The 22,523-nt window shown below is 40.1% G+C and overlaps 2 protein-coding genes across 2 annotated transcripts; one reads left to right on the forward strand and one right to left on the reverse strand.

Moving 5' to 3' along the window:
* Positions 1–1,319: 1,319 nt before the first annotated feature.
* LOC114024278 (keratin, type I cytoskeletal 9-like) lies at positions 1,320–1,881 on the reverse strand. Its single transcript, XM_027837275.1, has 2 exons — positions 1,403–1,881; positions 1,320–1,332 (listed from the first exon to the last, which is right to left on the reverse strand). Exons 1-2 carry the CDS (start codon positions 1,879–1,881, stop codon positions 1,320–1,322), a joined length of 492 nt encoding a protein of 163 aa, XP_027693076.1.
* On the forward strand, positions 1,837–21,991 carry WDR82 (WD repeat domain 82). Its single transcript, XM_027837132.1, has 9 exons — positions 1,837–2,040; positions 8,009–8,106; positions 11,140–11,206; positions 12,071–12,170; positions 15,034–15,150; positions 15,685–15,840; positions 16,151–16,220; positions 17,938–18,080; positions 20,253–21,991. Exons 1-9 carry the CDS (start codon positions 1,880–1,882, stop codon positions 20,280–20,282), a joined length of 942 nt encoding a protein of 313 aa, XP_027692933.1. The 5' UTR covers positions 1,837–1,879; the 3' UTR covers positions 20,283–21,991.
* Positions 21,992–22,523: the final 532 nt, after the last annotated feature.

Here is a 22,523-nt window from a genome sequence, read left to right on the forward strand (position 1 = left end):
CCCTTGATGGAGGTGGGAAGTCCACAGGTGTTACACACTACACTTTTTTTTAGACTTTTTCAATGTATTGATCAGTTGTTCTGACTTTTTTCCCCCAGTGTAAAAAATATTATTTGTCATATAGGATGGCTCTCTGGGAGGGGAAAGGGTATGGGGTACTGTGGTGATGTAAGAACAGAACATATCAATAAAAAATTCGTAAACAAAGCCTTTTCTGCATCTACAGAAATTAAAAAAAATAAAGCAAAAAAGTTTACGGAGCCAGAGGACCTGGATTCAAATGTGAATTCTGCCACTTACTACTTAGGTGACCTGGCTTCCTTCAAATCCTGGCTAAAATCCCACCTTCTAGAAGAAGCCTTTCCAGATCTCCCTTAAATCTAGTGCCTTCCCTCTGATGATTATCTGCAGTTTATCCTGCATGTATTTTGTTTGTATATGGTTGTCATTAATTTCCATTCTTTTCCTCCCTCAGACTGTGGGATCCTTGAGGGCTGGGACTGTCTTCTCTCTTTCCTTGCTCAGCACAGTGCCTGGCACACAGTCGGTGCTTAATACTTAGCCAACTGACCTTGGGCAAGTCACTTCACAGTCTAGACTTCATTTCCCTTTTCTCTAAGATGAGTGGGTAGGGCTTAACTCGTGGAAGAATTATCCAGATACTCCGTGTTTTCTTGCTTAAATAAGCTGTTTATTCCTACAACTGGAGGGAGTCAGCCTTCATAGACACCAAAAGGCATCCCATCAGTCAACAAGCACGTTTACTGCGTGCCAGACACTGTGCTAAGAGCTAAAGTATTCTTTTGTGCTGGATTGAGGGAATAACAGATAAATGAAAGGAGTACACAGTTGGGAGGTAACTATGGGTAGTTTCAAATTGGATCCAGGTTGTGGTTGGAGAACTAAAGGAGAAAAGTAACACATTAACCGGATAATTTGTTCCGCCAGCTGAGCAGGTGTTTTTTTCATTGTTCTGCCTAGAGAAGGCAATTTCCCATAGTTCTTCAGGGCAGCAATAAATAACCGTCCCATAGCCCTTTGCAGGAATGCCAAGCTCTAGATCTGGAAGCAAACACATATAGGAAATCCTAGAAAACTGATTTCACAGATGTCTAAGGGGCCCTTTATAAAACGGGGGGAGGGGCAGGTGGCCTGAGCTGGAACTTGGCCTCAGGGTTTCCTTGGGGAAGTTTGGGCCAGCTGGCCAAGCAAGCTCCCTGGTAAGCTCAGCCCCAAACTGCCTTCACTATGCTCCCAGGACTGGGAAGAGAAGCCCCAATAAGAGCATCAATTCCCCTCCCATCCCCTCCCCCACGGCGCTAGGGGGCAGGACTACGGGAGACAGAGGCCCCACGGAAGTCCGCTCCCGGGATGGTGACGTCACCCCCCCCCCCCCCCCCGCCTTTCGACGATCCCATAAGGCGCCGCGACGCATCGGTTCCCACCTTTTCCCACCGCCGCCCCCCGCGCCCCCTCCCCCCACCCGCACAAGCCCCCCTCCCTTCTGATTCCTTTCCCACAGTGCACTACGCTGGCGGCGGTGGTTCCGCGCCCCCGCGCCCCCTGCTTCTGCCTCTCGCCCCAAAATGGCGGACACAATGAGCCGGAGCCGCGCCGGTTTGCCCTGAGGAGCCCGTGAGAAGGCTCGTGGCCCAGGCCGAGGGACGACGACGACGACGAGGAAGGAGACGAGGAGGGGGTCAGCGAGCCAGCCGCCCCGACTCTCCTTAGACCTCGCCTCGCCTCCCCCGGGGGCCCCGCCCCGGCCTCCCCCGGCCCTCGCGGCCACCCTCCCTCCTTCCCGCCGCCGCCGCCGCCGCCGCCGCTTCCTCCGGCGCTCCCCGCCCCTGACCCCGTCGCCCGGCCCGGCCCCGGCGCCATGAAGCTGACGGACATCGTGCTGCGGAGCTTCCGCGTGGCCAAGGTGTTCCGGGAGAACTCGGACAAGATCAACTGCTTCGACTTCAGCCCCAATGGCGAGACCGTCATCTCGAGCAGCGACGACGACTCCATCGTCCTGTACGACTGTCAGGAGGGCAAGTGAGTGAGCCGCCCCCGGCCCGAGGAGGCCTAGCGCCGCGCCGCCCCGCGCCCCCGGCCCCGGCCCTCCCCGCCTGCGCGCCCTCCGGCCCGAAGCCGCGTGGCAGCGCTCGTTGAGTCCCCGGGACGCTTCCGGGAAACTGAGGCGCGGACGCCTCCCCCGCTGCCGTGCGGCGGGCCCCGAGCTGGGGGGTGAGAGTGCGGTGTAACGTGGGGCCCGCGTGCCTGCCCTTCCCCCTCACGCCGCCCCCTCCCACCTTCCAGTAATAACAGCCAGATTTGTCTAGTGCATCCACGCGCGTCCGGTCCCATCTGTCCTCGGGGCTTTCCAGAGATTGCCCCTCCTTCAGGAATTCGAAACCGTTTTTGTGTCATGGACCCCTACCCACAATAACGGCTTTAAGTGCATAAAATAAAATGCCTAGGATTACAAAAGTACCAAATAGATCGAAATAAAGATAGTTTTTCCCTTCCATCCAAGTATTTGATTGATGAGTAAGACGGTCTCACATGGGGGAAGTGACTTGTCCAAGGTCACACTAGAACCCACGTCGGATCCCCAAACCTTTGCCTTTTCCACTACATCCACTGCGAATTTTTCATCTGAGGAAGCATTTTGCATTCTTCTCTGGTCAGAATCTGACCTTATTGACAACACCTTTGACATGAATTCAGACCTTTTCTCCCTTTTGCCTCATTAAACATTTGCATATTCCTGGTACTTTCAAACTGTAATCTTGAGGTACCTTTTCGAACAAACACCACCTTGATATTACTAAGCAAATAATCTTTTTACGTTTTGGTTACTGTTAAAAAAAAAAAAAAGCTTAGCAAGCTATTGCACGAAGATTGCAAAAACATGTTGATTTTCTTTAAACAATGTAAGCTTTTGGTCACATCCCGAGTGACCTCAGTTAAACTTTTGGCTGTGTTTTATAACCTCTGCCCACTCAACTTCCTCACTTCTTACCGAATCAGCACATTCTTAGTAATTACAGTTTATAATGGTATTATTTTTTCGGCTTTTTTGTGAAGTATAACAATGTCTTTTATGGAGAACTCTTTATACTACTTTAAACTTGTCCTTTAATATTTGGTGTTTTGTTTTCTGGGTGTGGTGGTATGAGTGGGGTTTTTTTGTTTTGTTTTGTTTTTTGGGCTGCTTCCACAAGGGAACTTGGCTGATCTGTCTTAATTTTGATTTAAATGCTCCATTTCTCATACTTAATACTTATACCAGGCTTCCACACCTCTCGTGCCAAATACTGTGATAATAAACTTTATTGCTTCCTCTATGTACAACCCTGGTGAGATGCATTCATGTCTTTCCCAAATCAAGACTGGTAATACTCAACTTTTACTTATTATCATTCCAGGTCCAAACTTTCACCTGTTTATTTTTAAATCTTGGAAAGATTTTTTTCTCTGTATTTCTGCTACATTTTTATTTTAGTATGTTCGTTTTTCTTGTCTCAAACTATGTGTTTTTAGGAACAAGACCTTTTTGTGATTTCTGTAGTCTAAGACAGCTTTTGGATTGTCTGGTATGTATTTAATTTATGTGAGGTGTTTTTTTTTCCCTACTCCATATTTCAGTTTTTAGCACTTTTATGTTACAGCTCTTTTGAAGAAGACTTTTGCAGTAATTTTGTTGAAGAGTCTGCTGATGGGTTAGTAATTGTAAAATGGTGTGGAGAAACAGATTAAATTTGGATGGTGGAGTAGCCTTTGACAGTAGGCTCTTTAGAGGGTGGACTAAATTCTCAATGACTGATCAAAAGTTAGTTGATGGACTACTAGTAGAGGTAGCTCTTTGCCCTTGTCTGTGTCCTTGAATGAACTTTGGGTCAGTGAAGCTGCTTTGAGATATGCAGACAAGTTTGAATGAAGGGATTTAGTAGTTTTCTGTGCTTGGATTATCTTTCTGTCTTGGAAGTGGAAAAAAAAGGTCATCTTTTGGGGCCTGTTGGAAGTAATCAAATAGACTTTATAATAGTCTTTTGAATGCTTGTTATTGAGTGGCTTGTCAGCTGATTTTCAGTGTATAGCATGAATTTCTTTACCTGTTATTCTTTCCTTTTTCCCCTTAATCACGTATGACTTTGGGAAAGTATAGGATTGAAAAGAACTACACTCTTATTTCTGCTCTGCTGCCTATTAGTTGCTACTTAAACTTCCTGGGCCTCAGATTTCTTACATAAAATCAGGAGACTGGAATAGATGGTCTTGAAAAGTTCTCTTTTAAATCTTAGTATGAGTCCAAGTTGCTAAAGCTTGGGAAAGAGTAATTTTTTCCATGTATATGGGGAGGATAAAGTTTTTTTCTAACATCTGTATACTGTACCTCTGCTCTAAGCTGTTAGGACTTAACTTAGGAATAGAAAAATGATTAAAACAAGTACCAATTGCTCAGCATTTTCCTGTTTATCATAAATTCAAATTTTCCTCATGGATTTTTCATCCTTTAACAATTGTGTTTTATTAGGATACTTAACTTTGTGTAAAGCAGAGGTTCTGAACCTTTTTGGTGTCCGGTCATTTTGGGAGTTTTCTGGTGAAGAAGCCTATGGATTTCTCAGAATCATGTTTTTAAATGTGTAAAGTAAAACACTGAGGATTACAAAGGAAACAATTGTATTGAAATACAGTTATCAAGATTGATACAAAAAAAGTTCACAGAATTCAGATTAAGAAGCTCTAGTGTAGAGCACTGTGGTAACTTAAAATTTAGGTAAGAGACAATCTCTGCTCTCTTCACGTTTTGTCTAATGAGGAAACAAAATCTGACATAGATAATGCTAAAACAAAATAGATTCGAAATTCTTCAGAGATTTAAAAACATTGAATGATTTCACCCCCAAAGAACTTTCATTCATGTGGGTAATGCTCATATTAGAGTAGGGGAAACCTTAAAGGTCATTTAGTCCAATCCTCTCATTTTTACAGATTGAGGAAAATGAGTCCCAGAGAGGTTAAACAATTCTGCTCTACTGTTTTCTTGGACCTCTGACATCTCCCTTCCAACTTAACTCTTCTTACGTACTCTACCAAAAAGATATAATTAAATGCATACCTAACCTTTCCTCTCCAGACCTTATTATTACAATATTTTCTTAATTCATAATTTGAAAATATTATTAAGTCTGTATAGTGGCTTTCCAAAGTGAGCATCATAAAGACCACTTTTAACTGATGTAATCAGAAACTAATTTTGTGGGGTGGTGGTAAACTATCATAGAGTGTTGCCTAGTGTCAAGACAGTTGCTTATAATTATAGTTATAAGGGAGGGTAGGTTGGCATATATATGGAAAAATGACTGGTGTGTAAAAAAAAAGTCAATAAAACTTTTAAAACTAATCTGTCCTTCAGACTAGGTATAGCATATCAAGTCTGGAAATGTTTCTTTGCCCCTGCCATCTCTGCCCTCCACCCCCGACAAGGATAGGAATGTAAAATATATATATATAAATGTAAACCCATTTTCAGCTGCTACTTCATTTCCCCAGTAGCTTTCTTGGTAAACATGAGAAAGTCTACCATGTCTGGGTGTGGAAACTGAAAGTTTTAGTTACATAATTCCTTTTCACATTGATGTTAACTGCTTATATTCTCACTACCATATATAGACTAAATGAAGATAAAGCTGCCCATTACTCAAGCTCTAAGTTTGCCTACTAGCTCCTAAGATTAATTTTTGTCTTCTCGCCCTAAAAAGCTTTGTTGTTGTTCACTTGAGTCTGAGTCTTTGTAACCTCATTTATGGTTTTGTTGGCAAAGATAGTGATGGCAAAGTGCTTTGCCATTTCCTTCTCCAGCTCATTTTACAGGTGAGGAACTGTGGCAAACAAGGTTAGGTGACTTGCCCAGGGTCACATAGCTAGCGTCTGAGGCCACATTTGAACTCAGTTCTTCCTGACTCCAGGCCTGGTGCTCTGTCCATTTCGACACCTAGCTGCCCTCCAAAAAGCTACTTGCTTTCTAAATAAGGGCTAACTTAATCGGATTGATAAGTAGTTAACGACTCATTCATATTTTATATATTTTGGGTACCCACCGAGCATCTGTATTACTGATGTCATATTTGAAGAATGTGGCAAAAATTGTCCTTATTTTTTGCTGTATATTCTCATATTACTAGTATACTTTACTCAATTTTATGGTCTTTTAAGTGCTTTATAAAGTTGGGTGTCTGACCTTAAGCTAATCTGTGGGTCCAAGCTCCAGACATTTTTATAAAGGAGAGAAATACTGCCTTCTCCCTTTTTCCTCCTCCCTTTTTTGGTTATGCTTGATAGAATCATAAATTTAGAGATGGAAGAGAATATGGAGGTCATCTAGTCCAGCCTCTTCATTTTACAAATGAGGAAACAGGCCCAGAGAGTTACATGACTTGCAGTGTTAAATAGTTAGTGACAGAACCAAGATTTGAACCTAGGTCATTCAGTTCCAAATCCAGTATTCTCAGTAGTTTAGCTGTAGGAATATAGGACTCAGCAGCAGACTGAAGCTAAAACATTTCCATTCATTCAACAGACTTTTTATTGAACTATTTTTATGTGTAAGATAATAGGTTATAGGACTAGTTTTCAGAGAGCTTGTGATCTTGATCTTGTAGGGAAGGCTAGGTGGAAAAAAGTGAATAATCCAGGCTAGGTGGAAAAAGTGAATAATCCAAGTTCAGAAGTGATCCATTTCTTTCAGCTGTTGGAGAGGGGAGAGGCAGAAAGGAAAAGGGATGGGGAAAATTTAATGTAGATACTGTTTTGTGTGGGGTGAGTTACTCTGGTGGGGGTAGGGGGTTGTAAAAAGAGTAAGAACAGTTAGTTCAACTATGTGGTCCATAGAAGGATAGTGCAAAATTTCTTGTCTCATTGAAACTTAGATAACAAATAAAATCTTTTTATGGCAGACTGTAGTGTCATATATTCTTTAGCCTCTCATTCTCGTAGTGGAAAAAATGGTTCATTCAACAAGATTTTCTTTTACATTGCGAAGATTAGTAAACATAGTTTCATTAGATTATTTTGTATACCTCTTGGATTGGTCATCTTGAATCGCTTGAATGAGAATGGCTTTGCCTAGAGTTTTCTGTGGTGAAGGTGGCAAGGGAAAAGAATTGACCGAAAGTAATAAGTAGCTTTGCTAACTTTAGAAGTGTTTTTAGAGTGCTTATCAGTGAAATGAGATTGTTACCAAACTCAGCTATAGCTTGGTCTGCAGAAGCTATGTGAGAACTTTAATAACCAGCTTAAGCACTTGATTATACCTTTCTACTATGTTAAAAGGGGCATGATTCTTACATTGTGGAGTTGGAAAATTAAGTAAAAAGTGACTTTAACTTCTCTAGAAATCAGTTCTTGGAAAGCCTAGCAAATAGGCTGATTTTTAAAAACTGTATTGTAATTGTAGGACAGTTATATAGTTCACTATTAAAAGCCCTGCTTTTAATTCCAGTTTTTATAGACCACTGCCCAGCTCTTGACATCTTGACAGGAAAGTGCCTCTTTCTTCCTGTGTATCTGAACCAGGGCATTGTTTTTTAATCTCTCTCTCTTTTTTTTCCCATTAAAAGAAGATAGTTTTAAGAAATAACTGGGAACCTTTCAATTCTATTTACTTCCTCTGTGTTTAGGGAAATTCTTTGTATCTGGTTTGTTTTTTTTTTCCCCTTTGTCCCAAACTGGTCAAATTCTTAAAGCAATTTAGATTTTTTTTTTCCCAGAAATTAAAGATAGAATCCATCAGATTTTTTTTTTTAACTCAACTTGTCGTTTGACACTTTAAACAGATGAAAGGCTTGTTTTGAACCCAATGTATTGTGTTTCCCTTTTTTCTCAACTTACAAGATTGTACCTGTTCTCTGTTCCACAAAAGATCAACAGCTAAACTCAGGTGCCTGTACTAACGGTGCTGCGCTATAATGTAAGTTGGTTTGTTTAGTGATCTGGGATTTCTTTATTTCCCCAGACCAAAGAGAACACTGTACAGTAAGAAGTATGGAGTGGACCTAATCAGATACACACATGCAGCAAACACTGTAGTGTATAGTTCTAACAAAATAGATGGTAAGTAAACTTTCCTTTTATTTTTTTAAGACATGTTTAAGACCATTACTCCCCTCGCCCACTGCGGCCCCTGTAAAACAATGCCTGGAATTTGCATTTTTATAAGAATATTTTGAAAATTTTGCTTGTATCAAAGTCTCTCGGACTAAATACGTTCTGATAGAACTTGTTACTCCAGTCATGTGAACTGAAAGGAAACTAGAAACAGGTGACAGCTTTTACTTCAGAAGTTCCTTGAATGCAAAGGTTAATGTATATATATCATAAATTAAAATGGGTATGTGTTAGAGAAACCAGGATGAAACATCTTAATAGCCTCAAGAGATAGAAGTTACTTTAAGTGGTAGGGTTAGCGTACAGATAAGGAACTACTTTATATACAAGGTAATGTACAGGAAGAAAATGGTTCAAAAAGGATTTAGTTGATTCACACATGATGATGGCATTTTGGTATGTTTGCAACTATATCCTTAACATTTTGAAATTTCTGTCATGAAGAGTACTGATCCTTTCTTGACACTGTTTCATTCTTCTTAGGTGAACTTAAATTTTACCTGAATTCTTTTTGTTATTAGTTAAAGCTACAGGCTGTGGTCATATAAGATTGGGTAGTTTGTCCTAACTGATAACCAAACTTCTGAGTTTTTTTTCTGTAATAGGTGGGCTGGGTCTCAGTTAAATTTTTTCACTTAGTGTAGGTTTTCCCCATTAGAAGGAGTGACTAGTATTTGGTTGTCATAGCTATTTCTGCTTTCCTAGCCAACCTATTTGTTATCTTAGGGCATGTGCTCCAGTGCGTCACTGAACACAAATTGTTTAAATTGCTGTCTTAGTTATATCTGTAAATCTACTTTATTTTAAGGGTAGATGGGTGGGAGTGTCATTTTTAGGAGACTTTCCTGTATATAAATTGATTTAGTGAGTATCTTTGTTTCTAAGTTTGCCGACTTCTGTGTATAGGTAGTCTTCCAAGTAAATAGTGTAGCCCGTGCAGTTGAGCTAAGAAGGAATAATTAGGATTCACTTGACAGGAAATATATTTAATTGCAAACTGAAAGAGTTGGAAGTTTTTTCTCTTGGGCTTTTTTCTCCTGATTTGAAAATCCTCCTCATATGCAGTGAGGAGACATGTATATAAAACTTAATATCTAGGCTCCAAGTTAAAGAAGATACCTTGCTGGTTTTGTACTTTAAGGATGTTGCCTTTCTTGTAACCCTAATTCCCCCCTGTTCTTCATGAAGAGCTCCAGCTTCGACCCCGTTTCCTTCTGCCTGATTCCAGGCTGAGGTAGTAGTTTGTACAGTTTGAGGGTCTATGATACCACCCGGTACAGGAGATAACTGTACAGGCCACTGCCTTGCCAGGGACAGAGCGCTGCCACCAACAATGGTTTGTAGCGGAGCATGGGGACGGTCTTCCTGCCTTCCTCTGTGAAACCAGGTAACTCTTTCTAACAGAAAAGGGATCTAATGATTCTTTGTGGGTAGGTAATAGTACTGAAAATATTAACTAGTCCTTAAATTCACTGTACTTGCTAAACTGAGATTATAATGTAGGTCCTAGGCCTAGCTGTTTGTCACATAGGTTACAAATAGATGGCATTATCAAGCAGTTGTTGAAATATTTAGAAACATAAGGACATTATAATGAAAAGAAAATTCTTTAAAGATATCACTTTTCCCTCATAGATGGTCATGAGATACCTCATTAAAAATGACCTTATATTCCATTGCACTGGGTACCTTTTTCTAGCATCTTTCCTCTTGTTTGTGAGTGTCTTTTCTAGACTGTCATTTCCTATAGACCCTCTCACCAGTTGTCCCTCAGTACTACTGTTAACCTAAAGGACTCTTATGACTTAGCAGCCTTCTTTCCAGCATTTCACCCCTTTTCTGTTTTTCAAATTAAGAGGACTTGTTATATCAAAGGATATACTTATTTTCCCACAGACATTTCTAGGAGCAATTAATTCTCTGGTGTTTGTCACAGCCTGATAATTGCTTAAATGGTTAATATTAAGTTCCATTTGAGAAAGTAAGAATAGTCTGGAGTTGATCAACAGGCATTCAAGTCGCTTTTGTATTCAGAAGTTTACACAGTCTTAAGACCTAGTAGGGGTGAAAATTTGCGCTTTATTAGATTTACTTTTGATGAAGAATAGTTTAAGACTGAGTCATTCACATAAGCTTAGCTTTAACAGGTTGTCTGGGAACAAACTATAAATCAGTCCACTTATTGTGTAGTGTTAGGGAAAGAATACTGAGAGTCTAAAAACCATGGTTCTAATTCAAATTCTGCCACAGACTTGGCTAGGTGACTTTGAGTCTTCTTCCATCCCTGTCTCTAAAATGAAGAGTTTGAACATAGTCATTTTCTAAGGTCCTTTTCAATTTTGACAGTCTAAGATTCATTGTGTGCTGATAGCCAGAATCTTTTTCTTTAATTAAAAAAAAGAAGTAATAGTTTTATGCCAAAATTTATACATAGCAACTAGTGTTTGGATGAATCTTTTATCATCTAAGAAGGTCCAACTTACTTTCCAGAAGCAAAAACTGGGAAATAAATTATTTTTTTGAACTCTATACCAAATGCTATCAACAGTTTTATTTGCCAGAATTTTTTTTGATGAGAAATTCAGTTAAGCTGCTCTTCCTGCCCACCGTCTTACCCACCATAACCCAGCATTTCAGAAGTTTTACTTGACATTTTTATGTTCCTAAGAGTCTTCTGATCACGTGGGGCAAATATTGCTCTCTCATTTCTTTGCATCTATGGGTGCAGTCTGGGTGGATATTTTAGCTAGTTTGGCTGACCTGCTTTCCTCCTCTGTTCTATACTAAAAGGGTCAACCTTTTGGGGGAGGTAATGTTTATAGATGAAGACATGTAGAAACTATATGCCAGTTTTTAAAGAAGAATTTAGGTCTTCTGACCATGAATTAATTTTGTATCTTTTTTTCAAATTGCAAAGAAAGGGCCCAATAAATTCTCAGCTGATTGAGGATATTGCTTTGGTACTTTGTGTGTTTTCAGATACAATCCGCTACCTGTCCTTGCATGATAACAAATATATCCGGTACTTCCCCGGACACAACAAGAGGTAAGACCCGGAAGGAGTGGGTGGGATTCTTTCAGTGCTCTTAGGCTAGTGAAGCAAGTAGGGAAAAAGTTGTCGTTTAGTTTGAAAAAACATCATTTATTCCCCTAGTGTGCTTTCTGGTTCTTCACCAGTCTTCTGCATTTGGCAATGTCTTCTGGAACACTGAGGATACATAACATAATAAGTATATGTCCAGTGTCTGAGCTGGAGAAGAAGCTCTTCTTATCTACTGTTTTTTTTTAAATCTATATATGCATGTACACCTGTTCATTTTAAAACCTCAAAGCACGTAGGATTTTCTTTGATTGGCAGAACTTAACGTATCTCTCTATGTATCACTAATACAAATAAATGATAAAAGTTAGCATTTACTGAGTGCTTTAAATTTTGCGTAGAACTGTGTATGTGTTGTCTCATTTGAACCTCACCACAGCTTTGTGAGGTAGTTGCTACTGGTATCCTGTTACCAATGAGGAAACTGAGACTGAGAGATGTTAAATGACTTGTTCAAGATCACACAGATTTTAAAAATTTAAGTGTTCATGACTTAGGTATATTCCTAAATCACATGGCATTGCTTTTTAAAAATTATCATCTCATTGTTTTACTTATCTCTCCCCAAAGTACATATGAAGATAGGCTTAATAAAAATACTAATAAACCTAGCATTTATATAATGCTGTAAGGTTGCAAAGTGCTATCTAAATACTGTTGTTAATTCATCTCTATGCTTTGCTCTATTTGTAGTGGGCTTATAGGGTCTTAGAGAAGGATGGTAGATTTACTCTGACAGTGATTTGGGGCTTGTTTACATTTACTTCTCCCTTTTTTCCATGAATTGTATTTGTCTTGGACATATTTCAGGGTGGTGGCCTTGTCCATGTCACCTATAGATGACACTTTTATCTCTGGGTCCCTGGATAAAACCATCCGACTTTGGGATCTTCGATCTCCTAACTGCCAGGTAAGTCATAGGAATTGACTGGTCCCAGGAGAGTCTGTTAATCAGAACTTTGATGGAACTGTAGGTTTTAATACATTATTTAGTGTGGTTTGCTTTGAAAGTTAACCTTGAGTTAAAAAACTTTACAACATTATTTCTCTTTAAATTTCAGAGTTTTTTAAAATCTTAAGCAAACTTTATATTTCCTGGTATGTTGATTGATGGGAGAAATATCTCTTCTCTGAGTTAATGTGGTGGGTAACTGCTACCAAATACATATTTACCACAATCCAGAAATTATAAAGGTAGCCTAAACCTAGGTTTTATTATTCTACTCAAGCATAGGTTCAGACTCAAAGAAAATCCGAACAATCTTTAGAATTCTAACCAGGCTTCTTTATAGGCAAAATTATATTAGAGTGATAAATAGTAATTTTACATATTGCAGTCCATTCCTCTTAGACCACGAAAGTTAAAGAAAAGATAGATCCACAATCCTGTACTTCCTTTATTGTCATAAAAGTTTAAAGCAGAGTCATAATCTCATATCCCCTAAAGGAATAACTTTATCAAACAAAATCTATAGATAAACTAAGTCAAGTTACAAATTAAACTACATTTAGAGAGTTCAGGCTGATGGAGGTGATGTGATTTGAGGGCTTCAGGGACACCACCAACCCTCCCCCCCCAGGACAGAATTATACCACAGGGTCATCTGGAATGAATTCATGGACTCAAGCATTATTTAAGTCAAGTTGGCAAAGGTTAGGTTATACCATTCATTGGGCACAAGTACTTAAGGAATCTGACCTTAGAGGGGTATAGTTAAAGTTTATATAGGAAAAATTGCAGTAAAATATGTGCTAAGTTTGCTAACTAGGTGATTTAGGGAGTGGTTAAGGAGTGGTCAGTTCTTTGTTTTTGTTTTTTGTTTGTTTGTTTTATGTGAGGTAATTGAGGTTAAGTGACTTGCCTAGAGTCACACAGCTAGTGAGTGTTATGTGTCTGAGGATAGATTTGAACTCAGGTCCTCCTGACTCCAGGACTGGTGTTCTTACCACTGCACCACCTACCTGCCCCTTTTGTTTGTTTTGTTTTTGTTTTGTGTTTTGAGTGGTCAGTTCTTAACATGTACTTTTTGTATCTGCTGCCCAGGCATTTAACCCAGAGTTCACCAGGAAAAGGGAGGGGCCCCAAGGAGGTGTAGTTTTTAGGTCTGCTACTTCACTGAGTTAATTAGTGGTCAGGGCTGACTGAGGATTGCCTAGTCTGCCACAAATCAATGTTTTGTTTGACAAGGTAGATGTAGGGAGGATACATATGTTTGAAGTCTAGGATACACATAATGAGTTCAGGATGCAAATAATGAGGTAGGGAGTTGTCCAGTGAGTACTGAATATCTTTATGAGCCAGTACAAAGCCAGTTCAAACTAATAATTCCTAGAGGTATGGTTTATTATCACTCCAGGGAGAAAGAGAAGTGTTTTGCTGGGGCCCATTCATGAGTAATTGCTAGGCATAGTGTCCTTGGGCTGGGGAGAAACTGCCAGGGATAGTGTTTTTGAGGCCAGGGAGAAATACGGTCTTAGAATTAGGGTCCAAGCACAGGCACCCAAACACCCCATCAGGCAGATTTACATGCTGCCAAGGAGTCAGGGATAGTTGAGATTTTTCCTCTGACTTCTTATCTAAGGCATGTTTAAGACTCTAAGTAAATTTTTACATCTTATGAGATAGATTTCAGTCAGTGAGGTTAATGTGAAGGCAGACTTTTTAGTTAACCAAATTTGCAGGAGGAGTGACCCTAAGTCCTAAGAAAATCAAATTGATGCTGATTCCATTTTGTAATTGATTCTATTCTGTATCACCCCCAGTATTGTAAGATTGTCTAAGACTCTGAGTTAAAAAGTTCCAAAGTTCATCTTTCCTCTCTGAACTGAGTTGTCCTATAAATCACCTCAATTCAAAGAAATATAGTCTCTACACGTCTTACTGCCCTCGTACAATTAAGGGAGATCTGTTATCTCACTAACAAGCCTTGCAGGATGCATGTGGGTGCCAGGAAGTCTGTTATTCCTGCAAAGCTGGCTATCTTTCAAGAAAGTCTGGCGTGTTAGCCGTGCAGGTGGACACCACCAATGAACTTTCCATAGCAACAAGATGAAAGGAGGGGCTGTTGCTAGTCCTGCCTACCTGACTTCCATCCAATCATGTTGTTTTCCATCATCTATCAGATTTCAGATTTTGTAACCAATCATATTGTTTTATGCTTCCTGTTCTTTGTTCTCATGTACTTCCCAAAATTATATGAAGGTTGGTAAACCTTACCTTGTGGTCTTTTGACTGACTGAGAAGTTGAGAGACCCCTTTTATTGTTAATTGCTAGCTTTACTAATAAATTGAATGGAACTTTGTGCTTCAATTTACCTTAATTTCAATTGCAACAGTCCTGAATGATAAAAGGAAAATTTTAAAATTCCCATAACAATGGCAGTCTCATTTTGAGGTTCCTTGATGATGATTATGGTTAGAACTGGCAACAAGGAAGAAAACTCTGAATCCAGTATGGATTCAACAGTATGCTATGATACATCAATGCAAATTGTCTTAATTTGGGACCTTGGATCAATATCCTTATTGTGTTCAGTTCCAGCTGTATTTGGTAGCCTACCTGAAGTCTGAGTTCTTTTGCATGTTCTTTCTATAATGTCAAATCTTGAGGGTGTTGTAACCCCTCTTTACCTATCTCCCCCAAATCTCAGGTTATCAAGAGGTTAAATGTTATCCAGGGTGACTGTTGTGTGCCCCATGGGTCTGTGATCTTCATTAATTTGAGCAAAACAACTTCCTATGGATTCTTAAAATGTCTGTCGTCTTCTCATAGGGCCTAATGCATCTCCAAGGAAAACCTGTTTGTTCTTTTGACCCAGAAGGGTTAATTTTTGCTGCTGGCGTCAATTCTGAAATGGTTAAACTTTATGATCTTCGTTCCTTTGATAAGGTAATGTGTTAATATTTTTCATTCTCTCTTAGCATTTCCTATGTTTAGGGTGGGTTTGGAGGTAGTAGAGGAGGATAGCAGAATTTAGTTGTGAAAGAATGATATTTTAAAGTAGTTAATGCTAATTCATTTAAATATGTGCACTATCCTTTGTGACTGTGATTCAGTTTCTCTTGTTTTGGGTCACCATCAAGTAGGTGCTATCTGGAACCTATGTAACTTTCCAAAATTTGGATTTTATCACTGTACTTGTAATATAAACCCAGTTTTTCTGTGTCCATTTCTGCCCTCTGTGACAATTGGCTAATCTCATAATATCTGTGTAAGATGGGGCTTGTGTTTATATTATCTAGGTCACAGAGGAAAGTGCTTTGTGAATTGTAAAGAACTATGTAGATGTGAGTTACTGATTTTGGCCAGAAAGGAATTCAAGTGACCAAGGATTCATTATCAAAAGTAATTTGGGGGGTGGGGGGGGTAATTTTGATGTTCCCATGTTGCCTTGTGAATCCACCTTTGTTTTTCCATTTAAAGGGGCCATTTGCTACTTTCAAAATGCAATATGATAGGAACTGTGAGTGGACAGGCTTAAAGTTCAGCAATGATGGCAAACTCATCCTTATATCTACCAATGGCAGTTTCATTCGCCTGATTGATGCGTTTAAGGGAGCAGTAATGCATACGTTTGGGGTAAGTTCATAATCTTGAAATTGCAAACTGTTTTCTCTTCAGGCTGTATTCTTATTGAGGTAGGTGAGTTGGCTGCCTTCTGTTAGCTGGATTGTGGAGAATAAGAGCCCTGTCCCTTCACCTCATGCCCATAGAACATGGACTATAAAGGACTGGGAAGAGGCAGGAGGTGGGGGGTGGAGGTCAAGAGAAAGAAGTTGTTCAACTTTCCTGGATGGTGGGAATAGTTAGAGCTGGCTGCTGTTGGTGGATTTTTTTGTTTGTTTTAAATCTATTACAAGAAAACAGTTATTTTGTCCTTACATTTTAGGGGTATAACAACAGCAAAGCTGTCACATTAGAAGCCTCCTTCACTCCAGATTCTCAGTTTATTATGATCGGTAAGATATTTACTCATTGTCTTTGGCTTTTGTAACTTTGACTTACAAACTTTCAGCATTTAATCCTCTAGTAGTATGGCAGTAATTATTAAAAATGATATTAATAATCACTTATGGAAGTGTTTTATGGACTGATCAGACCACATCTGAAATATTACAATCAGATCTGATTACACACTGAATTTTAGCAAGGACAATGATAAGGTTTCAGGCATTTAGCCTAGAAAAGACTTGTGTAGGTGGGGGAGCATGGTAATTAATCTCCAAGTCTCTTTAAGGACTGTCTTGTAGAAGGGGATTTTATTTTTCCTATATCAGAGGGCAGAATGAAGATTGATGGGTGGAAGTTGCAAAGAGATAAATTTAAACTCAGTGTAAGGAAGAATGTCCTAACAGCTGTCCAGAAGCGAATGAACTACACTAGGGGCAGACTTCACCAGAGGTCGTGGAGCACCACCTGGATGGTTGCGTTTCAGATAGATTTGTTTTAGACAGGATTTTTGTTTAGATGTGGATTGGAGTAAAGCAGAGGATCCTCATGCCACTTGTAAACTTGTTTTTAATATTATGATAACCATATTTCAGTATAATTGGTTTTCCTTGTAATTTGATGCATTTTATTTTATACATATAAAACATGATTTGAAGAAGGGCTCCAGAGACTTCACTAGACTGCTGAAAGGATACATAGCACAAGAATGGTTTAGAACCCCTGGTCTGTGGAAACTAGAATTATAAATCTATGTGACAGAAAGGGTGGGTAGTGCCTTCAAAAAACTAGAGAGGTTTAAGAGAGAGTTAAGTTGTGGAGTAATGGTGGAGGAAGTCATTACTTTCTTAGAATTGTTTCTAGCGAGGTGGAGGTGATGAATGCATTTGACAAAGTGGGCCTAGAACTTGGCAAGAAAAGTTAACTCTCTCTCCCAAGACCCACATCTGGGTTGCTAGTCTTATTCCCTGGATACAAGATTTTTTTTTTTAAGAAAAACTTGATCTTTGCCAGAGTTGATGCCGGTGTTTTACCTGCAAGCACTGTGAATTTTTGGGAAAGTATAATTTGTTACTTGGTCTCAACCATTTGCCTGTCATTAATGAGAATTAGCTAGGATGTTCATAATAGAATATAGAATCTGAGAGCCAAAATACAGTATGTCCCCGAAGTCTTAGTGCCATTTTAAGCTATTAGCTACACTAAGACTTTGGAGACACCCTGTAGTATCATACTGTTCTTCTATTTTGCTACAGCTTCATAAAGGTAAATTGGATATGGATTTTATCAGCGCAGCTTAGTATATTAAACCTAATTTCCCAGCTGGGTAGAGTGTGATAATGGATCTTAGGGATAATGCAGGATTGTATACTTCAGTAACATCTTCAAGCAAGGTAAAGTAAGTATTCAGCATAAAAAAGGGGTATCATTCCAATCAGTGAAGTAAGTAAGAAAGATAATAGATATTATACTCCCTTTCAGATGGGATTTTTTTAGTTGTTTCCAGCAATTGAATATCCCTCCTTCATAGAGACTGAACACATCAAGAAACCTAATGAGGCACTCCTTTCCTTGAGTGCCCTTTCTGCATTTTCACCAGGGAATTACTCTTAGAATGAGGCTTCTGACTAGGATTTCTGAACACTTTGTTTTGTGTGTTTTTCCTCTTCTATGTATCTTGAATTTAATGCAGTGTTTTGTTTTGTTTTTTTAATTCATCATCTCTAGGCTCTGATGATGGTAAGATTCATGTCTGGAATGGAGAAAGTGGCATAAAGGTGGCTGTGTTAGATGGAAAACATACTGGTCCCATAACCTGTTTGCAATTCAATCCCAAGTTCATGACCTTTGCCAGTGCATGTTCTAACATGGTAAGTATAGCAAAAGTGCACAGGCTCAAACAGGATTTCTGCTAGGTCCCAAGAGTAGGTCTCCCCCAAAGATACTGACTCTGGGATTTGGATTTATTGCTTTACTTTATTTTATTTTCTGTGGTACCCTTCTTTCCCAGTATCTCCTGCTTTAAAGCTCACATAACCAACCATGGTAATATACACATTATTTTCTCCGTGTGTGTAATACATAATTTCACATTAAGCCAATTCAAACTATCAAGGAGTTGGGTAAAGTGTTACACATTCTCTTCCTCACTTCTTGTATTACCTCTCCAAGGAAGTTATTCTACTTTCTTGCTTAGTTCATCCACATGTCACCAGTCCAAGATTTGAGTTCTTTCTCTCTGCTCCCTTGATCCCTAGAAGCTTCCAAATGCTAACCCATTAGTGGACTTAAAGGAAAATCCTTTCTTTCCAAACAGTATTAGAACAGGATAGTACCTCTGCAGTTTGGTTCTTCTAGCCCCTTGCTGCACTTATTCCCATATCTACCTATAAACTGAATTGAGGAGAGAGGGCATGGATTTTTATTACAGAATCTACCCCGTGACATATATTGTCCTCTTTTCCTTGCCAAAATTCCTAGCATGTCAGTACTATTGGGACCTCTTCTAGTCTAACCCTTTACTTTTACAAAAGAGGAAGCAGAGGTTTACTTACTCAGGGTTTAGTGATAGAGGGAGGATTAGAACTCTGGTCTCCTGACTTCTAGTTCAGTACTTTCTACTATACCACAGTTCCAAGTTTGTAACCTTAACATTAGACTCCTCACCTTTTCTCACCCCACAAATCCAGTCAGTTGGCAAATCCTGACATTTCTACCATCGCGGCAACCCCCTAACAGGGATTTGGATCCTGTGGCCTTCTAGGTCCTCAGGTTTGGCCTTTTGACCAAGTCCAAGTTTTACAGAAGAAATCCATTTAATTAAGGGGATTTGTCTGTAAAGTTTGGATTCAGTCAAAGGGCAGCACTTGAAGACCTAGAGGGCCACGTGTGGCCTTCAGGACTAGGGTTCCCCACCCTCGCCCTAGTGCATCCCTCCACTCAAACAGTTAGCACCTTAGTTCAGGCCCTCATCACCTCTCACCTAGATTATTTCAACACCCACCTGGTTTTTCTCTCCTTGCCTCAAGTCTTTACTACTGCAACCTCCTCCTGCAGCCAAAGTGCTTTTCCTTAAATGTAAATTTGGACCGTATCACTCTGCTACTTAACTCCAGTGACTTCCTGTTGCTTGTAGGATCAAATATGAACTCTGCTTAGCTTTTAAAGTTTGGACCCCAACCTGTCTTTCTGGTCTTGGTGAATGTTATTCACCCTCCCATACTCTTTGTTCGAGCCCAACCGCCTTTCCCTCTGTTCCTCACATATTACATCAGCTCCATCTCTTGTCGTGTCCCTTTGCACTTTCCATGGCCCAGACCTGAAATGCACTTGTCCATCTGCTTCATGGAGCTCTTAGTTTTTGTAAGGTGTTGAAGCAACATCTTTTTATGTGAAACTTTCCCTATTCTTCTCCCTCTCCACCCCTCCCCCCAGTTCCCTGCCATCCAGTCTATCCACTACTTTGTATATTGGTGTATGTGCTTTCTGTGATCCTCATTAGAATCTAAGCAAGCTCCTTGTTTCATTATTTGGGTTTGTATCCTCCCAGCATGGCACAGTGAAGACAGGATAACAGAGTCAGTGTGTTCCACACCTATTCTCATCTCTTCTCCTGCCCAAATATCTGGTTTTGAATCCTGATTCTTTTTACTTGTCATTTGTATGGCCAAGTTTTATAGAACAAATCCTTTTATTAAGGAGATTTGTTCTGTGAAGTTAATTGAGAGCCTTTCCCTCCTTGGACCTGGTTTCCTTAAATATAAAATAAAGAATTTGGACTAGATGACCTCCTATATAGAGGCCCTTAAGTTGTATTGCAAATATAATTTATCTTTTCCTTACCAAAAAGATTCTAGAATGTCAGCACTGTTGGGGAATCTCGTGGAGTCCACCCTTATTTTATAATGGGAAACAAGTTGCTGAAGATTCAAATTTCATCCATTTCCCTGGTGTTTTGCAGAAGCCTTTGGTCCTAAATACAGAAAGCTTATACTGTTCATCCTGCTTTGCTTAGAACTGAAATAATTTTCTTCTCTTTCCAGGCATTCTGGCTGCCTACCATTGATGACTGATCATTTGTCAGCAGCGTCTGCACATTGAAGGGCAGCCAATAAGAGGAGGAAAGGGACTGTGTATTGGGATTATGTTGTTCTTCTGACCTGAAGCATTCTTCTACCTAGCCCTTCTCATGGACATCTCAGTACATCCTTTTAAAAAAACAAAACAAAACAAAACACAAACTCCTTTGCTGCATTCCTTCAAAAGGACTCTCGGTGCTGCAGACCTGAAGTTGGATTCAGATTTCCTAGTTGTGGCCTGTATCAAGCTCCTCCTGAGGGGTGAGCTGTGTCAGGCTCATCGGCATCAGTGCGGACCCTTGGCATAGCCTCCTCTTTTGAATGTATAGGGAGCCTATAAAATCTTGACTCCACATATCTTCTTTCCTGCACCCTGTCCCCATAAATGCATGGAAATCTAGTTCTGGTTTTGAGGTACTAGTGCAGTTTCCCCTTTTCCCTCTGCATGTGTCATGATTGAATTTTCCCAGTATTGTTGTGGCTTTATTCCATAGCCATCATGTTTCTTCTGTGCCAAAAGTTTAAAAATAATCAGTTCATAAGTCCTAGGTACAGAGGGAAGGACAGAGCTATGTAAGGTCTTGGTTTGCAGGGAACTCAAGGAACTCTGCAGACTGTTAGGGTGAGGGTGCTAGGTATGGACTTAGTTGTGTGGCTAACTCAAACCTGGTTCAGTCTGCTTCTAACTGATGTGGGGAACATAGAGAGGCCAGGGGGACGTGAAGAGGTAACGAATCAAGTGCCTCCAGCAGTCAGGGAGGCTTACCTCCTTAGCAGACAGGGGCCCAGCCCTGTGTAAGCAAATGGCAGCTGAGCTGGGATACAGCCGGGTTGTCTCTGTCCAATGATCTTTTGTGTGTACATATTTATGGGGGGTGGGAGGGGTGGGAGCCTATTTTTTTACTTTAGAAATCAATAACTATTTCATGTGGGCCAGTATTGTGGAATGAGTCCAAATGGTTTACACTGATGCTTTCTTTCCTCTATCCTCCTCCCCACCCCCCAAAAAAAATCCTGTAAATAACCTGCAAATAGTCCTACCCCCTTCTCCAGCCTCCCAAACCAACAAAGCTGATTCTGGGCTTGTATTTTTGTTAGTGTCTAGCCTTTTTATATGACTTTTCTTATTTTACATTTCAGCTCTGTGTGTGCACCTTCATTTTAAAACAAAAACCTACACATTGTAACATCAGGCTTTAGTACAATAGTCTTGTTCTCTCACCTGGTTCTTGGTGTTGTCAGTTCTTTAGCTGGGCCACAGGAGAAATGCTTTCATCTTTGAGATGAGGAACAGCCTGCTTTTCTGCCTGAGAGTGTTGCCACAAGTGTTAGAAAGTGTTCCCTCTTTTCCTTTTTCCATTTCTTGGAGAACAAGCACAGTTACTGCCTAGCCTGGAGACCATTGATTGGCTCCCTCAGGTGATCACTGGCAAGCTCATAAGAGCAACTACTCTGTATTTTCCATGTCTTTATGGTGGAAACCTCTACAGTATTAGTCCCTGTTGTACTTTAGCCCGTTCTGTCTTTGCGCATGTGGTGTGAACAAAAGTCACTCTGCATGATAATGTCTCAGAAATTGTGATTCCCAAACCAGTGGTTTCAGTTTGTAAATAGCCTCTGTGCTAATTATATTGTGCACACTTATGCTTGTATCTGTGTTCTTTGCATTCCTTTAGGGGTAAATAAGAAGAGAAAGTTATGTTCCTCCTTTGTTGAGGGGAGTGTTTTTTAAACGGTAGAAGAATGTGATGGGAAGGCCTGCCCTGCTACCTCTTTAGGGCTAGATGGAAGGGGCACATTTCAGCTGAGAGACACGCATAGGCCATGTGTGTGCACTACACCCGGGCAGTGTGGGATGGCGTTTTAAAAAGCAAATGTGCTGGACTTACTGTCCTTGAGTCACCAGGTTTGAGTAGGAAATCAAGGGATGAGGTTAACAGTTCTGGAGTAATGATAATTTATTTAGTTTTGTTTATTAACAAGGGAGGTTGCCTCCAACAAGAGATGTTCTTTCTCCTTGCTTCAAACAGTTAGATGAAAGGTGCAATACAGAGGTAACTATTTTTGGGTCATGATGGTGGTATCTCTTTGCTTTGGGGATGGAGAGGACCACAGTTCATGCCATAGGTATTTGGGAGGTACTAAACAGCAGTAGACTTAGAGCTTTAGGGGAAATCACTGGGTGCCTATGGGATGAGGTGTATAGGCCAGGGAGAGCAGAGAGGCTGTGAGTTC

The sequence above is a fragment of the Vombatus ursinus genome, unplaced genomic scaffold (genome assembly GCF_900497805.2).
Source record: "Vombatus ursinus unplaced genomic scaffold, bare-nosed wombat genome assembly UNPS02014820.1, whole genome shotgun sequence".
Classification (NCBI taxonomy): Eukaryota; Metazoa; Chordata; class Mammalia; order Diprotodontia; family Vombatidae; genus Vombatus; species Vombatus ursinus.

What these genes read in the sequence shown, in the direction of transcription:
- WDR82 (XM_027837132.1), top strand. Translation starts at nt 1,880, where the DNA reads ATGAAGCTGACGGACATCGTGCTGCGGAGCTTCCGCGTGGCCAAGGTG. An exon ending in TTCGATCTCCTAACTGCCAG is followed by an intron (nt 12,171 to 15,033) that starts GTAAGTCATAGG and finishes GTCTTCTCATAG; the next exon opens with GGCCTAATGCATCTCCAAGG. An exon ending in ATCTTCGTTCCTTTGATAAG is followed by an intron (nt 15,151 to 15,684) that starts GTAATGTGTTAA and finishes TTCCATTTAAAG; the next exon opens with GGGCCATTTGCTACTTTCAA.
- LOC114024278 (XM_027837275.1), bottom strand. Translation starts at nt 1,881, where the DNA reads ATGGCGCCGGGGCCGGGCCGGGCGACGGGGTCAGGGGCGGGGAGCGCC.